The following is a 23,918-nucleotide window of genomic DNA, read 5'->3' on the forward strand; positions in this document are numbered from 1 at the left end:
AGATGAAAAATCACATCTTCTGTGAAACCTTCCCTGATCACAACCTTTGGGAGGACCTTATATTTCTTGGGACCAATCTCATGGAACTTACCATAGGTTTTATCTTTCCTACTAGAAATGTAAGTTCCTGGTAGGCAGGAACCATGTGTTACTAATTGTTGTGCCTAGAATAATGCTCAGATGTGAGGCTGGGGGCAGGGAATGGGGAAGAGAAAGAAGAGAACTAACATTTACTGAGTACCTGGTGCATGCAAAGGCTTACTGAGTACCGAGTATTAGGACCTTCATACATTTTATTTCACTTAATTCTCACAACAATCTTTGAGGGAGATGTTATTATCCACACTTCATAAATAAAGCCCTGAGATTCGGTACAGTTACCCAAGGTAACAAAGCCAGTAAGTACACATTCACATATTATTTCCATTTGACTGCACTGGTTGTTCACAAACAAATTATATATGCACAGAACACATTTGTGTGTGCACGCGTGTGCGCGCACATACACACATATACTCACTGCCTATGTTTCTTTTTAGGACCATAATTTTTCTTAGTAGAAATAATACTTTAATATTTGTAATTCAATTTATGTCTAATGCATGGAACAATATTTTAATTGGTATATCAGAACATCATTCAATGACTTTACTGAAATGAACAGGGCACAACTCCCTGGCACCTTGGCAGATATTCTGGAGCTAGAGACCAGAATATAGAGACAGATAATCAAAATTCTGAAAATTAGTCAAACTCCTAGTTAACTGTATCATCAGTGCCTTCTCTGTTGTTTACTGATGACTTCTAGACAAACAAATTAACATGGGAAAGAGACATATACATATATACACACACACACATAAAACAAGTGTAATATATGTGACATTAAGATATACAAATGTATACTGACAAAACAACTTTCACTTTTGAGTCACCTGAAGGGATCAAAGTTACCTCAAACGTTTGTCCTTCTAAGTCTTTTGCATCACACCAATTTCCCCATGGGTCTCGGACCCTACGTCTCCTTGTGCGCTGTGATGAAATTAAAAATAAAGCAAAAGGTCACAAGACTAGCTTGGAGAAATCACAGCACATTAATACACAAAACCAAAATGATAATTTTCTAAAATTCAATTTCTGCATTAAAATACTATAATACCTGATCAGCAATGCCTGACTATATTTTATTAATTTACATTGAATAGTTAGTACTCTGCTCAGAAATAAATCAGTGATGATTTTCTAAATTTTATTTCAATTTCTCTTTAATTTTCATTTCCTTTCACCATTTGGGAGTTACAACTCTAGGACAAGAATATTTTTTAGGACCAAAAAGAATCACCATGAAAATTATGGTAGAAAACTTGCAAGAACACATAGCCAGAGATACAATATTGAAAACTAGAAGCAAAATAATTATATCTCAGGCTTAGGAAAAGATTGCCTAGTTAATACAAATAGTAAAAAATTATAAAGTTGGTTGACTGGATTAGTAATATCCAGTTTTGCAAACATCAGTACTGAAGCCTTTAAAATGGACCGGCTGCCAGAAGCCAGTGTATGACTAGCACCACCTCCAGCAACTGTATATGAAAACATCCTTTCTTAAAAAAATAAACTAGGTAGAAATGGTTTACAGCCTAAACACTGAGAAAAATACCTACTCTATCATCTATACTTTTTCCATTTATCTTACCTATTACCAATTTAACCTATTTTATCAGTAAAGTCAACAAGACCACAATATGACTCTGCCTTTTAGGAGACTTGTTGGATCACTTATTTTCAAAATAAGATGCATGCATTTTAAAATACTGTAAAACTCACTAACCTCAAGAATTAAAAAATAAAGGCTAAAATATTTTGAATGGTACTTCTACAAAGCTAAATCTTACGGTAAGAATTTTCAGCAAACAAAAAACAAATGAAAGAGAAAAAAGAGCTAAAATGTATAGTTTTAAAAGATACATTAGATACAGAAATCAAAACAAAACAGTCTAAGACCACTTTAGCGAAACATCATGCTTCTGCGTGAAGTTTGTGAGTGAATTTTTAAATTTTGGGGGTTTGTTTTTTGCCTCATAAATCAACATGAAACTGAATGGAAACCAAATAAGTGAATGGCTTGGGTGAAATAAAAGCGAAAACCTGTTCTTCTACTAGATGGCCATTTGTTAAACAGGGGAAGAGAAGTAGGCATATCTTTCTTAACAGGGTAAGGAGCAAACAGGAAAGATCATTTAGTGAGAGAAGGGACTGCTTACCATAGACTGCAGACGCTGGGCAAGCTGGTACGCTTCTACTGTGTCTTTTCTGTCTCTGATTCGTACTTTATCAACTGGTTGTGGCCTGTTATATACAGCCTGTTCTATTGGAATCCAGGAAAAAAACAATCTATTATTTTGTGGAACTCATTTGTTAAATAGGAAGGTACACCTATGCTATTAATTATAAGCCAATATCTAAGTTTTTTTTAAAAATATGAGCTTATTTCCACAATACACATTTGATGTGCTACTTGGTAGTTCTCACATAAAAGTATGCTGTTATTATAAGGAAATCTCAATAAAATGAAACATTTAGGAAATGGGTCATTTGTTTAATTTCTGATTAAATGAGTGCTAAGCCCACTTTGTTAACTTTGCAAGTCTAATACAGTAAACATGATTTCATTTTTCTTTTAGTGGCTAAGGAAGGTATGACACCTTAGTTTTCCTGTAAAGCCAGTCCTAATACCGTGCTTTGGGCAAACAAGGATGCTGAAATGTAGGACAGATCCCAGGGCAGACTATAAATTCTCTCTCTACATGAAATGAAATAATCTCTGACAGGAAGTTTTCTGGTTGTCTTTTCATAGACACAGAATACAGAATACACTCCTCTCAAACTACGGGTTACAAGATTCTAATTAACTTATCACTTTGCAACTATAACTATTATCTTTCTTCAAAATTGTCATGTTAATTCAATAAAAGGGAGGAATACATTTAAAAATATGCTTAAATTTGAGAAAAACTAGGGTGAAAGAAACTCTATCACGAAAAATATTTTGGCACTTTTATTACATTTAAGTGTAGAGGTTCATAAATTAGTTTCTTTATTTAAACACTGCTAGACAGTATTTCTAGCATTAACACAGTATTTCCAAACCAAATGGGCTTTGATTGGACTTTTCATAAAATTACTTTTACTTGACAAAGAACTGCATCCTTAAATCATTTCTACCAGTTAGACTGAATATTCTTCCTTTAAAATCATACCACCAATTTTCAATGTAGGTTAAAAGGAAATATAGTTTATCAACAGAAATGTTTCAAAACAAAATCTCAATAATACATTTATTCTATAACGTTATAGCATCTTTCTGTATTCTATATCTATAATAAGTCTAACTTGAATTCTAACTATCAAAGAAATTAATGGGTGCTATAAGGATAAAAAATGTTGAGTAAAAGATGTTGTTGGGTTTTTATTTTTACCACATCCAAAATTGATTGCTCCTATCAACTCGAGGTATGTATGAATCCGTCCAATACAATTAACATCCCCACAGTTCTTCAGGCCAGGACGTACTGAGGTCTTATTTAAGTATTTCGGTTTGCATATCTCCCTAAGAGATGGAAGTACAATTATTTTGGATAAATAAAAACATAAAAGAAGATTCCTGGGGGAAACTTTTAATATTTGAAATATTTTTAAAATGTACCCCCTCTCAATATGTAATGTGTACAGACAACGTTAATACATAATACTCAAGTGTACTTTCTTTTCTGAAATAAAATATCTTTCAATGATACAGTAACTTACAAGTATACTGTGAGTTTTACAAGTATCATATCTTCCCCAATATTAAATTCAATAGATTTCAGTTATCCCAGGACTCTGAAGTTAGAGCGTTATTTATCTACAGATCCAAATGCAAGCCTGAATCTTTGAATAAAAAGGGTGTATTCATAATATATTGAAAATATTTAGTATTAGACACTCTAATTTTTAATAAATTGCTTAGGTTCATTTACTTTTACTTTGCTGGACAACATCTTTTAATTATAAGCTACCTTATAAATGCTTAAAAGTTTTTAATCATTATGCTAGTAAATATTAAGTGCTCTCAGTGGAAGACAGAAACGGATACTACAGGGCATTCTAAAGGAATCAAGAAACGCACAAAGACTATGAAAGAATTAAGAGGTTTCCATAACAAAACACGTATTTACTAAATATACTTAATGTACCATGTTAGATGGTACAACATAAAGTTTAAGTAACAGAGAACTTAATAACTGTAACAAACAATTACTGAGTGCTTAAAACAGATGTTGTACTAAGGTTTATATACAACTCTACAAAGCAGATTTTATCATTCTTATTTTAGAGGAAAGGAAACAAGTAGGTGAGAGGGATTAAAGCACTGACTTAAGGAAGTGACAAGATTCAAACACAGACTTTATAAACCAAGTATTCAGATATATCATATAACATAGGTATTTCTTAATCAATCTTTATTCTACAAATATTTATTTTGTGTCCTATACACCAGGCACTGTTCTAGGCACTAAGGATACAGAGATGAATCTGAAGTTCCCGAACTTACAGACCTTACATTCTAATAGTCAATAAGTTAATGAATAATATATACTATGTAGTCAGGTAGCAGTATGTGCTAGGAAGACACAGTAAGAAGGATAAGGGGATAGAAATGTGTACAGACTATTTTAGATAGGGTGTTTAGGGAAGGCCTAAGCAGAAACCAAATTGAAAATCATAAATTCTACAGTAGTTCAGGGAGGGTAAAAAGTAATCTGTGATGTGGGAGGGTATCAGAAGTTCCATTACAAAGGTGAGATTTCAGTGTATCTTGAAAGAAAAGTAAACAGACTGTGCAAATGAAGGCAAGAAAGCCGGAATGGGCATGGTATACCCAGCTACCAAAAAACTATACGAATCTATAAACTGTACTCGTCTAATTAAAGATTATCCAAATTGAAAGGCTTTAAACAAAGAGCTTAGTACTAGTACAGCACTGAACAAATAGTAAGGCCTCTACAAATATCTGTTTATGATATAATGATGATTCACTCCTTCAATCTGCCTCTGTATTCCAAGCATTATTCTAAGCACTAGGGACGTAACAATGAACAATGAACATGGAGCCTACATTATCATGGGGGGTTGGGGAGAGAGGAGACAACACACAAATAAAAATATAATATTTTCAGTGGTAATAAGTTCTATAAGATACATAAAATGCAGGGTTAGAGAATGAGAGGGAGGAGATATGTGAGTTACTGTAGACACGGGGTGGTCAGAGAAGGCCTCTTATTTCCCTTGAGCAGAACTGAAAGAGAAGAGGAAGCAAGATTCACCAAGATCTGGTGGGGGGAAAACATGCGAGGCAGCATGAAAAGTCAGTCAAGGCCCAGAGTTGAAAGTGTGAAAATAATGGGTCAAGACTGCAGTCTCTGGAATCACCTTCACCTAATGTGACCTGGAACAAGTTCCTTTTCCTCTCTGAACCTCATTTTGCTCATCTGTAAAATGAGGACAAGGCTGTCAAGAGGACTAGAGATGACTTAAATACAATGCACTGCATTTGGTAAGTATTCAATAATGATAGTGATTACTATTTTAATAAAATATTCCCCTAAACAGGGAGTTAACTGCATGTGCTTTTATGGAAAGGATCTTTTAGCAACAAACAAATCTAGCAGGACTTTTTTTATCTTTAAAACTTTAACTCTTCTATTTTTTTAATACTGCCTCCAGTCTCTAAACACTCTCTTCTATTTCTGAAGAGAATAGGTTTGAGTTCCTGTTCAAAACATTCCTTTTTGCTTTCACACTGTTTGGCTAAATCATCATACTGAAACAGCAATATTTAACTGTTTTCAGGAACTAAGGCAAATGGCATTAGGAACCTACTGCCATATAACTTATGCTATCCATATAAATTATTCTGCCTCATAAATCCAAAATTCAAAGTAACAAATGAAATTTGATTACAGTAACATTAAGTAGTCACTGATAATTTATAGACACTTTCAAATTAGTCATTATTTTGTAGCACTTTTATTTTGGCCATTCATGCTCTTATTTCCAAAAACAGAATTAGATACCAACAGAGATTTAATTTAATTTGTCTTTTTTAATAGTGTGACTTAGGCAATGTGGAATAATGGAAAGAGTGATTTACAGAGCTGAGACTTGCACTGAAGTCCTTCTTTTGTCAGCAGCTGGTCTGTATAATTCAAGGCGGCTCCCTAAACCTCTCCTGACCTCAAGATCATTCTATCAAATAGAGAAAATACCACCTGCCTATTTTACAAGATTGTTGCGAGGAGTCAGATGACAGAGAAAAGCTTTCTGTAAACTATAAAACAGTATGCAAATGTCAGGAGTGGTTCCTTATAGGTATTCTTTACTTTGATACCACTCTTACCTAGAATTTTCCTAACCTCAACCATCTGCGAGATAAACGAGAGTCAAGAACAAGAAAAAAATCTTTCTTTTAGAATAGGGCTATCTTTAGATTTCAAAATACTTAATATTGTGTGGGTAAAATGAAAGTTACTAATTTATGAAAGTTACTAATTTAGTAAGCCTGGTTGTTTTCCTTTGGTAATCTTCCTAGGTTACAGCAGAAGCCCTCTGTAAAGATGGCTCTACACAATTCTGTAGCTCCTAAAGCAATAAAAATTATGCATGTTTGATGATGTCTTAATTAAACTATTATGAAAAATGCAAATCACCTTCAGAGCACTTAAGCTAATAAGGTGGGAAGTTTTTGGTTTGTTCCCCATCCCTGAGTAAATAATTCAAATAAAAGGCACTGAAAATTTAGAGGGTAAACTTAATTCAAAAAATTCCTGTATCCTGATGAAGGAATTATTAACACATTATGTCACAAGTTCAAAGTTGAAAGCATTTAAGGCAGCTATGTAGAATGGTTTCTGAAATCTAGCTACATTTAATGATACTATCCTGTCACCAAAGTTTCCTCTCTTTGTACCTCAAAGTACATCATAAACTAAGAAAGACATTCTCCCCCCTTTTCCCATGCAGTTAGTGTTTTCTATATCTTCCTAACATTGTCCTAAGAAATTGCTTCTTAAGGCAATCATCTATCCCTTTTCTTCTAGGACCACAGACTCTTAAAGAACAGACAGATGGGTTAAGATAGCTATAGATGACAATATTTACCAAAACTTTCAAAAGATTTCATTATGAGAAATTGTAAGTTTTGCCTATTGAAATATATAATATGTTAAAGCTCTCTGGAACACTAGGAATATAAAATACTAAATTCTGCATAGGCTTAAGTAAATACTCTAGAGTATCACAAGTTTTAAACCAGCACCAAAAATATAATTTTTCCTTACCACTGGTCCAAAATATAATTCCTAATTTTCAAATAGCGTTCTGGTGTTTTAGCTTGGCGTCCCTCAAAAAACTCAGGAATTGCTTGTTTTTCTTCCTCTTGAATGATATTTCTATCAATTTCTATTTCTTGTTCTGGTGGCTTAAGCTCTTCTTCCTCATGGCTCTCCTCCTCCATTTGGCAGGAAGAATGAAAAAGCAATTCATTATCACTCAAGTCTTTCTGAACTTCACAAGGCTCTAGAGAAGGTAACTGCCTGGCATCATCTATTATTCTATTTCCATCATGCTTATTACAGTTTGTCATCAGTTTATTACATTTCTGATCATGTAATTCAACTGATTTTTGGTCACTGGTGTTGTGATTTTCAGTCCAAAATGTATTTCCTGAGCTTGAAAGTGTTTCCATTTCACCTTGCTTTATATTCTGAAGATACTCCTTGGAAGATTTAGAAATGGGATCTTCCTGGCTGTCAGAAGCAATGAATTCTCCTTTACTGGTTTCACGACTTTTATTTTTAGAGATATCTAATAAGAGATCACTGCTAAGATTCTTTTGGGGAGCTTGAGAAGTCAACTCATCTGTCTCATCTGTGATGTCTACTTCTTCATCATCAGATAACTTTTCAATTTTTACAGCATTCCAGTTGGGATCAGCACGACCCCTTAAACCTGATGGTGTCCATGCCTTTGTGCCTTCATCTTCATTTTTCATCTGAAAACCACTGCTGTTTTTCTGATTTGATGTTTCCTTCTCTGGACCATCTGATTTTACCTTATTAAAAATCAAGATAAAACCTCCATAATATTAGCATTTTAAAATGTAATCACTGGCACAAAAAAATAGGATAGATACAAAATTATTAAACTGAGTACATGTCAATGGTATATTATACCTTTATTGTGCTTTTCTTTGAAGGGTTTACAACTGCATTTTAAATGTAAAAGATCATCATTTCAAATTTCCATAAATATATTTGACTCATTCATGGTCTGGTGATTTTTATTAATCAAATAATCATGACCTACTATTCAATACTTAATTTTCAATATTAAGTTTAAAACAGGAATCTGGCTCAGATCAGCCATACAGAATGAACCAAACAACCGTCATACAAGATATTCTCTAAGATATTTGTAAAGGCTTATTTCTCAGAATGTCTGATACCTCAGCTGATCATTTTTTATAATGCTAAAAAACCCTTTAGTTAAAGAAGTCTATCTCACATATCTTCACTTAGTAAATTAAAATCATCTTTTATTTAAATACAAAGACAATAGAAACAAACTGGTTTTTGCAGGTTCATTTAATGTAGCTCCAATATTACAGAACTTATAATTTAAGGCATAAAATTATCTATCATATCTGCTGTTATAAACATAAATATCTTGTAATGCAATAAGGAAAAGAAAATAAATGTCAATGAGTATATATGATTTGAAATAAAACCTTTGTTACATATAGAGTTTTTGAAAAATCTTGTACGACTGATATACCCAAGGGATGACAGCTTCCAAAGAGAGATTATTTATAGATCCTTTATCACAATAGACTCCCAGGATCTCATATTTGAGGTTACCTGGCTTACTATGTAGAGGAGAAGGAAAAGGTAGCAGGAGGGAAAAGGAGATTTGGACATTCAGCCTGAAATAGCCTTTAACAACCATGCTATTTATTTGAAGTCTCCAGTTTTTAGCTTAAGAATTTAGATAAAATTTTGCATTATATTTCATTATATATTGTTTCTTTTAATATTAAAATGTACCCTTTCACCTCAAGCCTTTGAGTAAAACTGACCCTACAAGATGCCCCGCACATTCTAGTCTGAGAAGCATGGGAGTAAGAATAACTAAATTAGGCTTATTCTGTTCCACAATACCTTAACCTTAGCAGGCTGTCTTGAAAATGCTTTTGCTGATTAAGAGGTAGTAGATGATTTATTTACAATGAATCCATTCCATTACTTACTTCCTATGCCCAAATGACACTAAGTTAGATAAATCTTGTATACAGGGTAAACCCCATTACAGCTGATCCTTGAACAAGGGGGTTAGGGGTGCCAACCGTCCACACAGTTGAAAATCTGCATATAACTTATAATTGGCCCTCCGTATACGCAGTTCCTCACCATCTGCAGTTCTTCCACATCTGCAATTCCGCACCAGCAGATTGTGCAGTGCTATAGTATTTACTATTGAAAAAAATCCACATAGAAGTGGACCTGCTCAGTTCAAACCCTATTTACATTAAAAGAAAATGTAGCGCTTCCCTGGTGGCACAGTGGTTCAGAGTCTGCCTGCCGATGCAGGGGACATGAGTTTGTGCCCCAGTCCGGGGGGATCCCACATGCTGCGGAGTGGCTAGGCCCGTGAGCCATGGCCGCTGAGCCTCCGCGTCCGGAACCTGTGCTCCACAGTAGGAGAGGCCGCAACAGTGAGAGGCCCGCGTATCACAAAAAAAAAAAAAGAAAAAAAAAGAAAAAAAAAAAGAAAATGTAAATAGGGTCAACCTTATTTACATTAAAAGAAAACACCAAATTTCACTTAAGGGCCAACCCTATTTACATTAAAACACTAAATTTCACTTAAGATACTTTCAAATTCTACATAATTATGTTTTGAGAACTCAAGCAGAACATATTAGAAAAATTCTAAGTATCAAAACTACATGGTTGAATATAGCACATATTACTTGAAAGACTAAGGAACTAGACCATAACTGTACATTTCTGAACACTGCAATTTATTAAAGTTTTCAGACAATTCTTCATAATAATTGTACAAGTTTCATTGCTATTAAAAAGATTTTAGGATCATGTTAGCATTTTTGGCCCCTAAGCTCTGATCATTCTTAAAAGTTTAATGCAAATATTTGAAAAGAAATTTAAATTTCCAGGAAACAATGACCTCTAAGGTTTTCTCTTTGGAATATTATTTGCTTTATAGGACGTTTTTGTTGCTTTTTTTTTTTTTTTTTTTTTCTGTGGTACGCGGGCCTCTCACTGTTGTGGTCTCTCCCGTTGCGGAGCACAGGCTCTGGACACGCAGGCTCAGCGGCCATGGCTCACGGGCCCAGCCGCTCCGTGGCATGTGGGATCTTCCCAGACTGGGGCACGAACCCGTGTCCCCTGCATCGGCAGGCGGACTCTCAACCACTGCGCCGCCAGGGAAGCCCTATAGGATGTTTTTGAGCAATTAATATTTTGTCCTATTTAACTGCATGAAATTAAGTGGAGTAAAATAATAATACCTATTTAATAGCAATACTCAATACATTGAATATATGCTTTGAGATTTCTGAAGACAAACATTTATAGGGTACTTTATGGGTATAAAGTACTTTCACTATAAAAAACTTTGAACATTAAGACTTTAATGCCTGAATTAAAGAAGTATTTCTGCTTATTAATTTTATTTATTTTAAATATTATCACTAGGGTATTTTATTCTGCTTACCTTATTTTTAAAGTACTGTCTGGCATAACTCTTCACTTGTAAAACAGTGCGACTTCCAATTAGCTTTGCAATTTTGGTCCACCTTCGGCCAAATTTAGCCTATGTTATCAAAATGGAAAAGAAATAGCTTTTGATTAGCTTACTTAATATTCCAAACTACTGCCATATTTTAAAAAATCCTATCTTTATTTATTTTCTAAAGCACACAATGAAGCCTCACATACAATACATAGTTAAGACTCCTAAAATCAAAGCCCACATTCTTCTTTTCAAATCTTGACTTCTGAAAACAGACCAAAATGATTTAGAAATTTGTTTTCTTTTCATAGCTACCTAAATGAAGACCCATCACTTCTATGTATTCCTAACATTATGTATTAGTAGTGTACATTATGATGTTCCAAATTTAAGATAACTTAAAAGAAAGTGCCTGAAAGGGAGGCAGGTTATATCTTCCAATTATAGAATCAACTGAATATGTTCTGACACTAATTTCAAAATATTTTTTTTACCCAGATTCCGTCTGTTACAATAGCTATTACATGTTCCATAGCAGATACTTCTACACTATACAGATACCACAGTAAACTGACTTACAAGAGTGAATCACAAATGAAGCGACCTGCAACCAAGATCTCCCTACACCCCTCCACTGTCAAAGGCTGTATACCTACTTATACTGAAGCTGTGCAGGGAAAAACTAAGAACTTGAGGGAGCTCTGGTGTGTTCTGCAGTACAGACAGGAACACATTATAATTTTAAAGCGAGACAGGATTTTTAGGTATCAAGCCTATCATTTGATACATACATCTCCTTTACATTATCTCCAACACAAGATATTCTTTACTTCCCGAAGTAGCTCAACAATCCTTTTTTAGAATTCTTAAAACTATTTAAAGAAAAAAAACCCCACAGAAACCCACATTTCAGAGAAGCTGATTCCAGGGCCAGATTTACAGGTCAGACAGTCATGACTTATGGCAATAAGTCATCTTCAAAGTTCTGACCTAAATGATAAACCTTAATTTATACACTTATTTCTGATTCATTAGAAAATCTGACATATGGACAATTTCTTAAAACTGAAAGTACTTCTGAGAAAATGATTACTAAGTATAAATTAACTATTTAAGATTGTTCTTAACTAATACCTAACTGAGATCAACTTACTGAAGATTTAGTTATCTGTATTGTGTGATGAAGGCAAATAGGTGACTTGGTAGCATGGATCACTTTTGGAAACAGGAAGGATTTGGATAAAGTTTGACTAGTTAGGATTGCAGGGGCTTGGACACTACGAAAATTGGAGAGGGGACACTAACAAGAGGAGCAAAGAAAACATTTACCAATTTAAAGACAGAGCAAAGGGACGAGACAGAGAAGGAAAAATCTTTCATCATTCAGTACCACATAATTTCCTTCTCTCAAGCCTGACAGAATTCAGTCTATAAACAAATGATACTAATAGGTTAAAAGGCTGGGAATACAACCAATGGTTCCATGTATTTTTGTGGGAAAATATTCTAGTTTTAAAGTATCTATGTATATAGATAGATAGGGAGATAAAGATATAGATATCTACATATGTACCTAAATAAATAGACACTTGCTTTTACAGGGACAAAGTATCTTTGGAAGGATATACAAGAACAGATGACAATGGTTACCTGAGGCAAAGAGAACTAAAGGTTGAGACGGGAGTCACAGGGAGACTTAACACCCTACGACTTCACGTTACCATTTGAATTTTGAACCATGCAGATACAGCCTTTATAACTACCACCAAAGTCAACAATAACCTAAAAATTCACAACCCGTGTGTGTGTATGGGTGTGTGTGTGTTCTGATCTTTGGTAATGAACAAAACACCAAAGTTGTCAGCTATCTTAAATAAACGACTAGTTAATTAGATTATATAAATGATAATCATGCAACAGACTAAAATACCAATATAAAAAACATCAACAGTACAGGAGAAAAATCTCAGGAGATAAAACCCTCAAAACAGTTTATGTATTTATATAAAACATCGCAGAACATAGATGTCATGGTGATGTTAACTATAAAAATACAAACACATTTTATTTCCTGTCATCTGCAGAAATATTAACAATGATGTTTCAATTTGCATTCATGAATCCTACATAATGTTACATAAATATTCTATATACGTAATATATAATTTCAAAATTAATTAGTACAATACTGGGTAACATGTAAGAAAAAGATATAATCTACTATTGACAGTTAAAAGAAATTCCTGCATGTTTTGTTAAGCTTCATTATATTACGGAGTTTTCTCATAATTAGAAACTTGTGCACATATTTTTTTCCATTATGCAACTTGTGGACATTTAAATAGATCTCAGTGAAACATTCATGCAAAAGTAATGTTACTGGTCTTTAATTACATCCACTAAAATATTTAGACTGTGTGCACAATGCCAAATATCTGAATTAAAAAAAAAAACTCAGCTGATCACCCAGACGGTTCCAAATATACATGTTTTTTCCCTAGAGAAAAGATCAGGTAACCAAATAATTTTGCCTTTTAATCCAGGTAGTTGGTGTCATGTATGCAGATATAGTACAATTTCTTGGATTTTATTAATACAAAAAAGGGGTGAAAATCAATATTGATCCAAATCTATTTTAATATTTTATTTACTTAGGTATGAGTTAAAAGGAATTCTCTTATGCTACACTACAAACATCACTCTAACTACAGAAAAACTATAGATATGATCACTGTAATTAGAAAGAAATTTCCAGTCTCTATAAATTAATTTAACCTTATAATTCTATCAATATTTGCTTCTAGAATTATTTTACTATAAATTAAAAATTGCTCTATTTACCAGCCCTTGTTCAAACAGCTCTTTTTCTTCTATTGTCCACTTTACTGAGTAACTGGCTGGTTTTGTAGGAGAGTGTACCCTGAGGGGAAAAAGAGGAATTGCAAAAAAAATTTCTGAAATGGAACATTCCATATTTATGCAGCTAAAGGTTATACACAGCCATGGGCGACATTTAATACTTTGAATCTAAGAATTAAAAAGAGAAGAAGAAGGCTGCAGTCTCCACCTGGGGGAACAGATTTGCCCTGTCTTGTATACTTCTCTAGCTCAGGAAGATAGGAGCCCCCAAAAACATAATCCTTGGGTCTGAGTGAAGATAATACTAAAAGACATCAAAGGAAGTCAATATGATAACAAATAGGCTTCCTCAGACTGGACACAAAGCAGCAGATGTTAATATATTTCCAAATCCAGAGTTTAAACTGGCTTGTCAATTGGCATGTCAGAGTTTAAATTGGCTCCAGAAATATCATCTCTCTTATTCTTCTATGTAAATCTATGTAAATATCAAGCCAGAACACAGGTAAAAATACTATGACATTACATTTATTGCTTTTGAAATGCAGGACATTAAGAAATTAAAAATAAAATAGTGATGAAACTCACTAATTTAATTCAAGCAAACCATTCATCTTTTCATTGACTTCATTTGGTTTCTGTTGTTTGTTCAGCAAAATGCAAAAGCCAAAGTCTGCTCAGGGCTCAAACTGTTGGTAATTGGAAATCTACCCTCTAAGGGATTATAAACATGAAAGTTTAGAAACACTAAATAACATCAAACTTTCTTCAATTGTAGGGAAAGGATGTTTATAAAACAGTTAATACTTAATTTCTCTAGATAATTTTTGTGTGTGTGTGTGGTACGTGGGCCTCTCACTGCTGTGGCCTCTCCCGCTGCGGAGCACAGGCTCCGGACGTGCAGCCTCAGCAGCCATGGCTCATGGGCCCAGCCGTTCCGCAGCACGCGGGATCCTCCCGGACCGGGGCACGAACCCGTGTCCCCTGCATCGGCAGGCGGACCCCCAACCACTGCGCCACCAGGGAAGCCCTCTAGATAATTTTTGAAAGCCACAAATTCAAATTAAATTTTTGTTTGAAACGACTGAAAACTAACTGACAGGGCAACAGAAATCAAGTCAATTCCTAACATATTAAAGGGCAGCTTTATAAAAATGTTCCCCACAAATCCCTAGAAAACCACCTTTTTGTAGGGCCCTAAAAAAATTCCGACAAATAAATAACATAATAAAATTATCTTGTGACATTCTAACATCGGTACAAGAAATTTTGACTTTATATTTTTGTATAACCCAAGGTCAAGAGGGCTTTTCCACAGGCCAGCTATTAACTTTTTGCTTAATTTTTCCATAACTTTTAACTAATCAAAAAGATTTTAGGGGCTTCCCTGGTGGCGCAGTGGTTGAGAATCTGCCTGCCAATGCAGGGGACACGGGTTCGAGCCCTGGTCTGGGAACATCCCACATGCCACGGAGCAACTAGGCCCGTGAGCCACAATTACTGAGCCTGCGCGTCTGGAGCCTGTGCTCCGCAACAAGAGAGGCCGCGATAGTGAGAGGCCCGCGCACCGCGATGAAGAGTGACCCCTGCTTGCCACAACTAGAGAAAGCCCTCGCACAGAAACGAAGACCCAACACAGCCAAAAACAAATAAATAAATTAATTAATTAATTAAAAAAAAAAAAAAATCTCTCCATATCTTTAGTACAGTTTAAAAAAAAAAAAAAGATTTTAAAATATAAAACATAAGTACATACATGATTTTTGCTGGTTTCTGCAGACTGCACCACATGAAAAAAGAAAATAAGGAAGCTTGTGAAGAAGTTTTTAAAAATACAATTCAGACTTTTAAAAGTATTATAAATTGATTTTACCTCTTCATGTATTTTTTATCATCTTCCTTTTGATCAAGCCAGAATTTTCCTGGAAGTGACTTTTTGGATAAATAATACCTGTGTAATTATTAAGGAACTTTAAAAAAAATAATAAAGTCCTATAATTTTTATGCAACTTAAAGTAGGCACTCACATACTTATGAAAGTCACACTTGAATTCTAGCTAAACCAGGTCTGCAAAAATTATGACAAAAATGTTTATACCTCACAGGGTTGTTATATGGATTAAATATTACATGTGAAGTCACACATGACACAGTACCTGCACAAAATGTGTGCTACATAAATGTTAGTTTCTCTTATCTTCCTTATTTAGTGGCTAAGAGAAGATATATCCTTAATGTTTTATTTAAATCTTTTCTCCTAAAACACATGGAGAATGTAACAGATGAATCTGATTGGTTATCCAGGGTAATTTTAGGAGTATTTGCTTTCATATTTCTGCAAGTAACAGAGAAGAGTTTAGGGTTGCTCTCTATCCTAATAAAAATAACAAATGCTTGGGTCAAATTTACCAGAGAGTCTCCCTCTCAGACATTCTAAACCTAGCCTATACTGCAATACTTCAGATTAGTCTGAGATACTCTTCACTCAACAAACACTGTATTTTGTGTACATGTATTGTGTACATGAGGCACTATGCTAGGTACTAGGTGCTGAGGACAAAGAGAAAACATTATTCCTGTCCTCCAAGAGCTCACATAGCTTTTACTCTCATTATTTTGTTTCCAAATCTGGAAATGAACCAGTGACTACTTAAATATTCATTAATCTAGAACGGCACTGTTCAACATATTAGCCAATAGCCACATGTGTAGCTACTGAGTACCTGAAATGTGGTTAGTACAAACTGAGATGTAAGTATAAAATACACACTGGATTTCAAAGAGTATAAAACAAAGAATGTAAAACATCTCAATAATGTTTATATAGTGATTAAATGTTGAAACAATATTTTAAATATACTGGGTTAAATAAAATGTTATTACAATTATGTGGCTACTAGAAACTGTAAATGATATGTGACTTGCACTATTTTTCTACTGAAAAGCAATGATCTAGGCTATAACTGTAATGTTTGGGGAGAGTTAGAGAGGAAGAAAGCCTAAAAAGGGTTAACCTATGATAACTAAAGGTACAAAGACACCCTGAAAATAACATAGCGATAACTGGGAATAAAAAGAATAGATATTCTGGCTTAAAGAGGAGACAAAAATCCATGAAACACAGGTGAGTTGAAAATAAACCACTCACTACTTATTAGAGTAGTATCAATAACCTTTATAAATCAGAAATCGTTTTGTTCAATCCTTTCATTTTATATATAAAAAAATGGAGTCCCAAAAAAGTTAAGTTGCAAACATCACAAATAGATGAAAGAAATAAGGACAAGAAGCCAGTGGCTGAACTGTGAATAAGGACCTACAACTTCTGGTGGAAAAAAATCTTCCTTCTATAGTTTTATGCTTTTTACTTGGATTGCTCCCATTAATACCTGTAAATCGGTAGAGTAAGAAGTGAGAACTTTTACATATTTTAATTCTATGTCCTTGGACAAATTAACATCTCATATAACTGAAAATGGAGATTTAGACTGAATGATCTGGACTTCGACTAGAGATTCTAGCTGATTTAAAACTCTCTACAGGGAATTCCCTGGCGGTCCAGGGGTTAGGACTCCATGATTCCGCTGCAGGGGGCACAGGTTCGATCCCTAGTCAGGGAACTAAGATCCCACATGCCACGCGGCGTGGCCCAAAAAAATTAAAAAATGAAACCCTCTATAATTTCTACTCAATATTAAGACAGTATAAAGAGTTGGTTGACAACAGAAACTCAAAAATATTGAGCCAGATCTCAAACTTAGTGGTAAAACAGAATAGGCAGGTAACACATTATATATATACTAGCAGTTATATACTATCTAGTAACTAACAGTGGTCTCTTCTGTAAGTTTTGCATTTATGGATTTTTAACCCTGAAATCTTTACTTTCCTCATAATCATTAAAGGATACTCTTCTTCCAACAACATTTTCTCAATGACAGCTCTGTTCTCTTCACTGATGGTGCTATCCAGAGTCCAAGGCTATTAAAAAAAGGAAGAATAAATTTCTTTATTTACTGCTTTTTGAAATTATCTTCTGTTTTGTTAAATAAAAATACACAATACAATGATTACAAATGAATAATGCTACCATTTACTGAGCACACAGACATATCTTTGATTCCCACAATAATGCTATGAGATAGGCACTACTTCTTCACAGATGCATCCATAGAGGCATTCACTGACATTTCAAGCAGGAGAGAAGAGACTTGAGCCTTGGATTCCAAGGCTCAGGCTCCTACCCATGATAAAGTAATAATGGCTATCCTGTATGAGGAACTATTAGGCATTGGGCATTTTGCTAGATACTTCACCTATTTCCAAAACTCACCACAATTCTTTTTTTCCCTTAAGCCACAATCTCTCCTTAAATAATCATACTCTTTTTTTAACTCTCAAAACTTAAAAATTTTCAGCCCAGGTCTCTTCTCTAAGCTCTATTTAGACTGTTATAACTAACTGCCCACTCAAAATTTCCACTTGGATCTCTAATAGGCTTTTTTTTTTTTAAATAAATTTATTTATTTAATTTTTTTATTTTTGGCTGTGTTGGGTCTTCATTGCGGTGTGTGGGCTTCTCACTGCAGTGGCTTCTCTTGTTGCAGAACACAGGTTCTAGGCACATGGGCTTCAGTAATTGTGGCACATGGGCTCAGCAGTTGTGGCCCGTGGGCTCTAGAGCGCAGGCTCAGTAGTTCTGGTGCATGGGCTTAGTTGCTCTGCAGCATGTGGGATCTTCCCGGACCAGGGCTCGAACCCGTGTCCCCTGCATTGGCAAGCGGATTCTTAACCACTGTGCCACCAGGGAAGCCCCTCTAATAGGCTTCTTAAACTTAACATATTCAAAATAAAACTCACCATAACATACATTCACCTGCTTCTCCCCCTGCCTTCCCAATTTTGTAAACAGTACTACTAGTCACCAAGCTATTACAGCTAGAAACCCAGGAATCATCCTGGATTCTTTCCTTTTTCCTCAATCCCCACACCCAATCTACCAAGCAGTTCTACCTCCAAAACATAATTCAAATCTGTCAACTTCTACCACAACCTTAGGCCAAGCCACCACCAAATCGTGCTTAGATTCCTACCAATGTTTCCTAACTAGTCTCTTTGATTCCCCTCATTTGCCTTTCCAACCTTGTCACAGCTGTCATTCCCTCCCCTTTCCCACTATATTCTAGACACTGGGTTTCAACCAGAGCCTTTGTGCTATTCTTTCTGCCTAGAATATTTTTCATCAATTCTTCACATATCTATTCCTGTTTTCAACTTAAACGTCACCTCCTCAGTTTCCCTCACCAACTTTATCTAAAGTAGGTTCCCCACCTTGTAACTCTCAGTCAGCATCTTGCTTATGTCCTTCATGATCTATAATTAGTCTACTTGTTTACCACCTGACTCCCCTTTAGAATATAAGCTCCTTGAGAGCAGGACCATGTCTGTCTTGATTACAGGTGTATCCTCCAAACTTGGCCCAGTGTCTGGCACATAGTAAGTACTTGATAAATAACTGTTAAATGAAGAAACGAAGCATGCAACGATCCCGATTTTTTAGATGAAGAAACTAAGGTTCACAAATCTGGTAAGTGATAGAGCACTGATTCATACCTAAATCTAACTGGTTCCTAAGTTGATTCCCAAAAGGCCATTTTTTCAAAGTCAAAAGAAGAAAGAATAAATTCCTTCTATTTTTAAGTTAAGAAAAAGGTTTCAATATATTACCTCTGTGACTGCTGAGAACTAGCACCAAGTTTAAAAAAAAAAAAAAAAGAGGTACTCTGGGTACTGAGTAATAGCTTAATGCACCTGATATTCCCATAAAATACTTACAATAAGACCATTCTCAGTTCTCCACGATGAGTCAAGATAGTGGTCTTGTAAAACAGATGCTGTATTTTCATCACTTCTGTAATAATTAAGAAAATGGGTATGAAAGTGAGATTATACCAGTTAATGAACATAATTTACAGAGCACAGTGATTGGAAGGTTTCAGATGTTAAGCAAATATTTAGTTCCTTTCCCCTCTTAACAGATTTAACATTGCAGATGCCTGCTCTACTTTTGGCCTGTGAAATATATAGTGGCTTTAAGCCACCCTATTTCAATTGCTAAATATCAGACTTCTCCTTCTCCCAATAAACTTCATTAGGGAAAAAATATCTCCAGACAGCAACTACAACATATTCTGTGGCTATGAACCAACACTTCAGATTTCTTTTGATGAATATGCATGTGTATATAGGAATTCAACTTTACAATTAATTCTTTTAGTTATATCTGAAGCATAGAAGCCACCCATCAACAGTACCACCCTCAAAATGAAGAAAAAGCAAGGATAGAAGAACCAAAAGAAAATACTCAAAGGAGGACAGTACAGTGAAGAGATAAGAAATGTGATGCTTTAGTAACAACTCACATAAAAAAAAAATTAACTTGGGTTACTTGGGGGCTTTTCTATGTTCATGGGGGATTAAACTTTAATTCTCACTCTTTTCACTAATTAGAAGTTTCTAAAGTCACACTGTTCACTTCATATGGAAAAAGCCTGAAGAGTTAAGTTTGAGGAGGCCCAATCTGTGATATATAATTAAATTTAATATTTGCTTCTGTACATTTTGAGGTTATAAAGTCTCCTAGTTACTGACTTTTCTCAGTCTAGTGTAAAGAATTTGTACCTCTTAGACTGCAAAAACCTATCTACAGGTTTAACTCCATCTGGCATATATATAAGGTTTACTGTCTGTCTCATCCAATAAGAATGTTAGTTCTATGAGAGCAAGGACTTAGTTTGGATGACTGCTATATACCCAGGGCTTGGCATATAAAAGATAATCAATATTCGCTGAATGACTGAATGAACAAGATAGGTGGGGCATGGATCACACAGGTCTCTAGAAGCTAAGGAATAAAGATTTTATCATAAAGCTAATTGAGGACTGAAGGGAATAACATGATAAGATCTGGATGTAAGAAAAGACTGCTCTAACTTCAGAAAAGACTAGAAGGGGGTCAAAGAGACAAGAAGTGGTTAAGATGGAGTGATTTATATAGATACTAGAGAGAGGTGACAGTAACTCAGACCTAAAGAACAAACAGTGTGAATAGGAAGAAGTGAACACATTTGAGAGGATACTCAGAATCAACAGACTCTGATAGAAGGAGAGAGGTAAGGAAAAGGGATAAAATCTAGGTCTGTGCCTTGCATGACTGAGTGGATGGTGCCACTCATTGAACTGGGGAACTTGGAGAGGCAGGTTGGGTAAGGAAAGTTTCTATAAAGTGAAGCTGAGGTGCTTGTGGAAAGTCCAAGGGCAAATAGATTCAGAGAATTGGATAAACGGATGTGAAGCTCAGGAAAGAGATTTGGGAAACATCAGCATGTATTGGGTGGAACTTAAGAAACTGTTGTTTTTGTAAGTCAAAAATGGTGGAACGTTGGGAAATTTTCATATGGTCCAACTTAACAGAAATTTAAGTCTTGAGAGCTGGACTGTGTGGTTAGTGAGAAGTCTTACAACAAAAATCCCTTGGAACGTTATGATTTAAAGAATAAGCAGAAGAAATGGAGGATGACAAAGAAGGGAAACCAAAACATTTCAACACCATCTTCTAACTTTGGTAACCAGCACTTAGCAAGGACTTAAAAGTGTTTTCACTTAATCCTCAAGGGTTCCACAGATGTTATAATCAGCTGTAACTACACAATTCAGAGGGGCAACTAAGTGTTCACTCACACCAAATGCCATGTGATCGGAGCCCCCAACACCAAGGAGCAACTTTCACCAGAATATAATGTTAATGATGCTCTGTGGAATTGTGTAAGGCAATGGCTCTGACCATCAGGAACCAGTAATCTGTTATTGGTTGCCTGAGACTAATATGATTACAGGTGCCACCAGCAGACTTAAGGCTCAGCAGAATAATGAGAATGGAAAGAAAAAGGAAAAAGAAAAATAAAACACAATCAGAAAAGTAAAGAAGAACCCATGGAAAGGGGTAAAGCCAATGCTCTCAAATGATCTTTAGTGTTTCCAAGGCCAGCTCATTTCTCTCTGGACTGCAGATAAGAATCCCTCCCATTTATTTCACAGGCTTATTGTGAAAAGTAAATCAAATCAAGCATGTAACAGCACTTGATCAAGATTAACTTGATCTACACAAATGTGAACAATGATTGTTATTAAAGGCTTCCTGTTCGTTTGTACAGACTCGGACTGCTTTGCCTAAAGATTTGAGAGAGAATGACTAAATGAACTTAGTCACTCCTCACTTTTATAGTGGTTTAGAGTTCGGGAGAATTTACAGAGGCGCTATTATCAGGTTGGACCATGTGAAATTGCTATTTTATAGGTCAAAAATGGTCTAAGATTGGCAGTTTTACATGGTTCAACCTAGAGACTTCTAATGAAGTTGTTCATAGTTACAAGCAACATAGATGGCTGCGTTTAGAACTGAGGTCTTCTGATTCCTGACCAGTCTAGGCCTCTTCCATTGCTAAAAGAAGATTCCGAAAGCACATTTTTAAAATGGCATGTATCAACTTCTCTCTCTGCAAGCGAGGAGTCAAAGAGCTAGATGTCTCAAGCTGGAGGATGCTGTTTAAAATCACACTGGCCTGCTCTGCAGGAATTGGTACTAAATAAATTATGACCCCCTCACTGGGTCCTCAAAATACTATCCCTGGTGGGATGGTAAAAACACATTTAAAGAGCACCTACCTTATGCTAGAGCACATCCCATAATTATTTCATTTGATCTTCACAATAACCGTACATAACATGATTGTCAGCTAACACATGAGCTGAGGCCCGAGGTCACACTGCTAGTAACTGGCACGGTCAACCCAGAGCTGTCCAACTCTAAAATCCAGCCCCTTTCCTTCAAGTCACGCTGCTTCTTGGGAAGTTTTTCATAACTATCCCTACATGGAAAAGGAAACCGGTGACCGGTGGGGATAAAACGACACGCCCAAGGTCACACGGCCTGCAAGCGATGGAACAAGACTCCTAAGCTCGGGTACTGTCCAGGGGCCGCCCTTGTTCTAGTTATTGTTGGGCGGAGGCAGTAATGGGAGAAGGAATCTAACTGCTGAAAAGTGGACAACGTGCTAGGCGCGGCCGGCGCCCTCACAGCATCCCGGTAAAAGGTTAAAGGGCTGTCGGTCACTAGCCTCTGGTACCCGCCCCCTGGGCTCAGGAGGAGCCGGCAAGCGGGATGGGCGAGGCGTCTCCCTGGCCGCTAGGAGACCCTGGCCCAGCCGATGGTCTTCCGCTCCCCTGGCCCCTGCCGGAACCGCGGCCTTTCTAGGATACTCTCCTCACATCTGCGCCCCTCCTCGTCTCTGCAAGACCCAGTCTCTACGCCTCACCCAGACTGTGCCGCCGCTGGCACCACGTCCCCTTCGATATCCACATCCGCCTCTTCAGCCGCCATGATGGGACCTGACCCCAGCCGTCTTCTCGAGAGATCCCGCGAGAGGTGGAGGGCCTGAAGGCGGGATCCTATGCGTCACGGGGCGGAGTCGAAGCCTCGGCCAGCCCTTCCCATGCTCAGGAAGCGGGGCTTTCAGAGAAAAAGATGCTGCGGAGCCCTGTGCCGTGGTCCTTTTGACTTTTGTTGACTTGTAAAGACCTTGGCAAGTAAGCCAGGCTTGGGTTTTGAAGAGACCGTGCTCTTGCATAAATTCTTTGGCGCCTCACTTCTCTGATTTGTAAAACGGGGATAATAGTAAATATCTAGTGTGCTGAGAAGATCAAGTCAGACCTACTTTGAACTGTGAAGGTGGCAACAGTGACCCTTACTTGCTGGTTTTCTTTCTTTCTTTCTTTCCTTCTTCCTTCCTTCCTTCCTTTCTTTTTTTTTTTAAGAGAAGGATTATTCAGCACTTATTGAAGTGCTGAACAACATCTTTTTTAAAATTCAAAAGAACATTTAAGAATGTAACTTATGATTGCATATTTTATTTCATAGAGATCTTTACAATTAATTTAAAAATCACTCTCATGACCATTGATCTTCACAATAACCCAGTGAGGTAAGCAGGACTAGTATTATCCGTCACACATTACAGATGAGGAAACTGAGGCTCAGAAAGCTGAAATGACTAACATAAAGGATAGACAACTAGTCAAAGACAGAACTGGGACCAGAATCTAGGCCTTTTGACTCTTTATGAGTACTCACCCTCTACAGATCATGTTGT

General features: G+C 36.1%; 1 protein-coding gene across 1 annotated transcript in view; it reads right to left on the minus strand.

Moving 5' to 3' along the window:
* The window catches only part of MYSM1 (Myb like, SWIRM and MPN domains 1), a 37,490-nt gene extending 14,326 nt beyond the window's left edge, over positions 1-23,164 (minus strand). The window contains exons 1-11 of the mRNA XM_079697249.1: positions 23,085-23,164; positions 19,546-19,621; positions 17,621-17,691; positions 15,584-15,661; positions 15,467-15,490; positions 13,693-13,771; positions 10,834-10,932; positions 7,380-8,152; positions 3,480-3,610; positions 2,265-2,368; positions 955-1,032 (exon numbers count right to left, since the gene is read on the minus strand). Coding sequence (XP_079553375.1) covers positions 955-1,032; positions 2,265-2,368; positions 3,480-3,610; positions 7,380-8,152; positions 10,834-10,932; positions 13,693-13,771; positions 15,467-15,490; positions 15,584-15,661; positions 17,621-17,691; positions 19,546-19,621; positions 23,085-23,149 — 1,578 coding nt within the window. The 5' untranslated portion in view covers positions 23,150-23,164. The remainder of the gene's footprint in view (positions 1-954; positions 1,033-2,264; positions 2,369-3,479; positions 3,611-7,379; positions 8,153-10,833; positions 10,933-13,692; positions 13,772-15,466; positions 15,491-15,583; positions 15,662-17,620; positions 17,692-19,545; positions 19,622-23,084) is intronic.
* Positions 23,165-23,918: the final 754 nt, after the last annotated feature.

This window comes from Hyperoodon ampullatus (genome assembly GCF_949752795.1).
Source record: "Hyperoodon ampullatus genome assembly, chromosome: 2".
NCBI classification, from domain to species: Eukaryota; Metazoa; Chordata; class Mammalia; order Artiodactyla; family Ziphiidae; genus Hyperoodon; species Hyperoodon ampullatus.